This window comes from Cajanus cajan, chromosome 7 (assembly GCF_000230855.2).
Source record: "Cajanus cajan strain Asha chromosome 7, NIPB_CcT2T_4, whole genome shotgun sequence".
NCBI lineage: Eukaryota > Viridiplantae > Streptophyta > Magnoliopsida > Fabales > Fabaceae > Cajanus > Cajanus cajan.
In genome coordinates, this window is record NC_138523.1 from 11,443,823 (window position 1) to 11,449,071 (window position 5,249).

The 5,249-nt window shown below is 47.7% G+C and overlaps 2 protein-coding genes across 2 annotated transcripts; both read right to left on the reverse strand.

Annotated features, from left to right (window-relative positions):
• Positions 1-377: 377 nt before the first annotated feature.
• On the reverse strand, positions 378-2,119 carry LOC145949828 (uncharacterized). The gene is made up of 4 exons (XM_083060719.1): positions 2,005-2,119; positions 1,454-1,608; positions 916-1,090; positions 378-385 (listed from the first exon to the last, which is right to left on the reverse strand). Exons 1-4 carry the CDS (start codon positions 2,117-2,119, stop codon positions 378-380), a joined length of 453 nt encoding a protein of 150 aa, XP_082916845.1.
• Positions 2,120-4,492: 2,373 nt separating this feature from the next.
• LOC145949829 (uncharacterized) lies at positions 4,493-4,921 on the reverse strand. The gene has a single exon (XM_083060720.1). The coding sequence runs from the start codon at positions 4,919-4,921 to the stop codon at positions 4,493-4,495; it is 429 nt and encodes a 142-aa protein (XP_082916846.1).
• Between the last annotated feature and the right edge of the window lie 328 nt (positions 4,922-5,249).

Sequence of the window (5,249 nt, forward strand, 5' to 3'; positions counted from 1 at the left end):
AGAAATGGTATGGTGTGTGTATAGTTGTTGTTTTTGCAGGTATTGTGCTTGTGTGTGTGTATTGTGCAGGTACAACACAGTACAACACATCATCTTACAACACATCAACGCATTTTACAACAATATTCAACTGATACAGCCCAACATCATCAACATCATTATCTACTAGTCACCACATCATATTCATCTATTTCAACTCAACTTATCATAAAATAACATTAACCAGTAAATATTAAAATCTCATCTCCACGCCCGGCGCACACATCTTTGCGCCCGGCGAACTTGCCTAAATGCTGCCTTCAGATGGCCACGCGCCCGGCGCGAAGAACTGCGCCCAGCACGAGTTCAGCAGCAAACCTCATATTTTCGAAAACTCTTCAAGAATCTGCAAAAAAATCAGTAAAACTCCACATACAATCGGTTCAAATTATCACATTTCCATCCAATAGTCCAAAAATGCTACCTTTTTACACATGCAACAACAGAATGAGAAAATCCCCAATTTCCCCCACAACTCCCAACAACCCCAAAAACTCCATGATACACCCAAGTCAGCCAACAAATCCAACACTTTTAACAACTCAATGAGTTCTCAACCCCATTTCAACCAAAACACAGCAAGAAAGCTAACTTCCCTTACCTCGGTTCAACGGTTCCGAGCTTCGGGAGGAAGAGAATGATGAAGAAGAAGAGGAATGAGCTTGAAGAGAACTCCGTACGGCTCAACTGAGTCCAGCACTGGTATCAGCACCTTGATTCCAAGTGAAAATGATCAGCCAAAGAAGATTGAGGAGAAGAGAGTTTTGAGTGGATAGACAAAGAAAGTGAGTGAGGGTTCGAAGGAGAAAACAAAAGAGTATGGGGCCTCACAACCTCCCCAACAACAAAAGTTTTCGTCCCCGAAAATAGACTTACTTGGGAAAAGAGACGGGTAACGCTCCCTGAACTGCTGCTCCACCTCCCAAGTAGCCTCACCAGTAGCTGCATCCCACAATACTTTTACCAGAGCAATAGACTTACCCCTCAGCTCCTTCAGTTTTTGATCAGTTACAGCTACCGGCAACTTCTCAAAAGTCAGGTTCTCCTTCACCTGCACATCATCTAGCTCCACCACATGACTCGGGTCATGAACGTACTTCCTCAGCTGGGAGACATGAAACACATCGTGCAGGTTTGAAAGAGACGGTGGCAAGGCCAACCGATAAGCAACCGGACCCACACGCTGCATGATCTGATAGGGACCCACGAACCTCGGTGTCAACTTCCTTGCCTTTAGTGCTCTACCCACACCAGAAGTCGGAGTCACCTTCAGAAACACATGCTCCCCTTCGGCAAACTCCAAAGGCTTTCGCCTCTTGTCAGCATACGATTTCTGCCTACTCTGAGCAGTCTTCATCCTTTCCTGAATCATCTTCACTTTCTCCGTGGTCTGTAAGATTAGCTCCGGACCTACCACCACTGACTCACCATCCTGATACCAGCACAGAGGAGTCCTACATTTTCTGCCATACAACGCTTCAAATGGTGTCATCTCAATGCTAGCATGAAAACTGTTGTTGTAGGTGAACTCAACCAACGATAGAACCTCCTCCCAACCACCCAAGTGGTCTAACACACAAGCCCTAAGCAGATCTTCTAAAGACTGGATTGTCCTCTCTAACTGACCATCCGTCTGTGGATGATAAGCAGAACTCAGCTTCAACTTCGTGCCTAAGGCTTGGTGTAGACTCTGCCAAAATCTGGAAGTGAACCTCGGATCTTGGTCGGAAATAATATTGGAAGGCACCCCATGCAGCCGTACTATCTCCCTCACATACAACTGTGTCAGTTTTTCCAAGGACCACTTGATGTTGACGGGTAAGAAATGTGCGCACTTGGTCAACTGGTCTACAATCACCCAGATAGCATCATTATTCCTAGCTGACCTTGGCAACCCAACAATGAAATCCATAGTAATGCTATCCCACTTCCACTCCAGAATCTCCATCTGCTGCATCAACCCACTCGGCTTCTGATGCTCCACCTTCACCTTTTGACAAGTCAGACAGGCCACCACATACTCAACGATCTCCCTCTTCATGCCAGGCCACCAGAAAGTCTTCATGAGGTCCTGGTACATCTTAGTCATACCCAGATGTATGCTAAGTCTACTCTTGTGGCCTTCCTCCAACACAGCTTTCTTCAGCTCAGCATCCTGAGGTAGGCAGACTCTGCCCTTGAACCTCAAGATTCCATTTTTCCCAATTCAAAGCCAACAGCCTTCTCGGTACCCAGCAAACCAAGAAGCTTCACCATCTCAGCATCTTGCAACTGCCTAAGTCCAACCTGCCTCAAGAACTCATTAGTTATGGTGACCGTCCCACAACTAATGTGATCCTGAGCTAACTCCACACCGAGTTTCAAGTCTCTGAATTTCTCAATCAGTTCCAACTCCCTCACCATCATACTCGACATGTGGATGGATTTCCTACTCAGCGCGTCCGCCACAACATTGGCCTTACCAGGATGATACATCAACTGGAAGTCATAGTCCTTCAGAAACTCCATCCACCGTCTCTGCCTCATGTTCAGCTCCTTCTGATCAAACAGATACTTCAGACTCTTATGATCACTAAAGACGCTGAACCGAGCACCATACAAATAGTGTCGCCATATCTTCAAGGCAAAAACAACAGCTGCCAACTCCAAGTCATGAGTGGGATAATTCCTCTCATGATTCTTCAGTTGCCTTGAAGCATAGGCCACCACTTTCCCATGTTGCATCAACACACACCCAAGACCCTGGTGAGAAGCGTCACAATACACATCAAAGGGCTCACCAGAATCCGACAACACCAACACAGGAGAAGTAGTCAACCTCCTCTTCAACTCCTCAAAACTCCGCTCACAAGCTTCTGTCCAAATGAACGGCTGCTCCTTCCTTGTCAGTTGGGTTAGAGGCGCTACTATCTTGGAGAATCCCTCAATGAACCGTCGATAGTAACCCGCCAAACCCACAAAGCTCTGAATGTCAGTGATAGTCCTCGGACGCCCCCACTGTAACACCGACTCCACCTTAGCCGGATCAACAGCAATCCCCTCAGCTGAAATCACGTGACCCAAGAACTTCACTTCATCCAACCATAACTCACATTTTGAGAGCTTAGCATACAGTTGCTTCGCCTTCAAAATCTCCAGCACCAGCCTCAAGTGCTCTCCATGCTCTTCCCGAGTTCTTGAATAAATCAAGATATCATCAATGAATACCACCACGAATTTATCCAAGAACGGCCGGAAGATCTTGTTCATGTAATCCATGAACACTACAGGGGCATTGGTCACACCAAACAGCATCACGACATACTCATAGTGACCATACCTAGTCCTGAAAGCAGTCTTCGGTATGTCACTCTCCTTCACCCTAATCTGGTGATAGCCCGACCTCAGATCGATCTTAGAAAACACCGATGCTCCCCTCAGCTGATCCATCAAGTCATCTATCCGTGGCAGTGGATATTTGTTCTTAATGGTCAACTTATTCAACTACCGGTAATCTACACAAAGTCGACTACCTCCATCCTTCTTCTTCACCAACAACACAGGAGCACCCCACGGCGAAACCTCGGCCGCACCAACTTCTTCTTCAATAGGTCCTCCAACTGACCCTTCAACTCAACTAACTCAGCAGGAGCCATCCTATAGGGAGCCACCAACACTAGCCCCGCACTTGGAACCAGATCAATGCTAAACTCCATCTCCCTAACAGGAGGCAACCCAGGCACCTCATCAGGAAACACCTCTACAAAGTCTCTCACCACATCTATCTCAGAAATGACCTTCTCAGTCTCCACGCTCATCATAGCAAGCAGAAGGTAGCACTCCGCTCCATCCCTCAGCATTGATTCAGCTTGTCCAGCTGAAACTAACAACTCATCCTCTTCCTGTGGAAAGATCAACCGCCTATTGGCACAATCTATAAGGATACGATTGGCAGATAACCAGTCCATCCCTAAGATTATGTCAATATCAACCAAAGGCAAACAAATCAAGTTTACCTTGTACTTCTTCCCATTCACAACAATAGGGCAGTTAGCACACAGCTCAAAAGCAACTACTGAAGCAGATGCGGGCGTCGACACTAGCAGTCTTAACCCCAAGTCACACACAGGCACACCCAGCACAGCAACACAAGTATAGGAAATAAAAGAATGGGAAGCCCCAGAATCAAACAAAAGCATCACATCCTTACCAGCAGCTTTGCCCTTCCCCTTCACCAGGTCAGAAGAAGTCGAAGCCTCAGCACCCGTCAAAGCGAACACCCTACCAGTTGTAGTGGGTCTGTCACCCCTCTAAGTCTCAATCCTCTGCACACTACTCCTCTGAGTATCAGCTCTCTACGCATCACTCCTCTGAGTACTCCTCTCCGGTCTACTCCTGGTGGGACAGTTGAAAGACACATGGCCCATCTGCTGACATCTGAAACACCTGCTCTCAGTGTGTGGACAATCCTTGATCAAATGGGATCCACCACACTTGTAACACCTAAGGGCAGCACCTCCACCCTGTCCTCCTCCTCTGGTAGTCTCAGCAGGGGCCTATCATACAGCTTCCTCTGACTTCCACCTCCCCTCTTGGACCCAGCTGGTCCCTCAGTAGCTCTGATCACACGGTTACCCCCTTCCAACCTCTCCACAATCTTCGCCTTCTCTACTAAGGCAGGAAACTCGGTGATGGCCATAGGCACCACAACCTTCTTCAACTCATACTTCAGACCCTCAGCAAACTTTCTACACTTCCAGGCCTCAGAAATAGCCTGTGAATAAAAACGAGCCAAATGCTCGAACCTCATCGCATACTCCAATACAGATAGCCCTCCCTGGTGTAATCGCATGAACTCCGCCTCCTTGGCGTGCCTCACGCTCTCCGGGAAATACTTTTCCATGAACACTGTCCTAAAGCACTCCTAGTCAACTGTAACTCCTCTCGCCACAGGCATCTGATAAGTGCCCCTCCACCAATGTTCGGCCTCTCCCACAAGCATATACACAGCATATGTCAACCTCTTCTCTGGAGAACATCCCAGAACGGCAAAAATCTTCTCCAACTCACATATCCAGCGACCAGCTGCCTTTGGATCTGCATCTCCCGCAAACTGTGGAGGATGACACTTCCGGAACTCAGCTAGGTCCCGGCTTTCCTGTGACCCCGTGGGCCTTGCTGCACCAGCTGCAACTCTTTCAGCTTCCATCTGAGCAAAATAAGCATTTTGC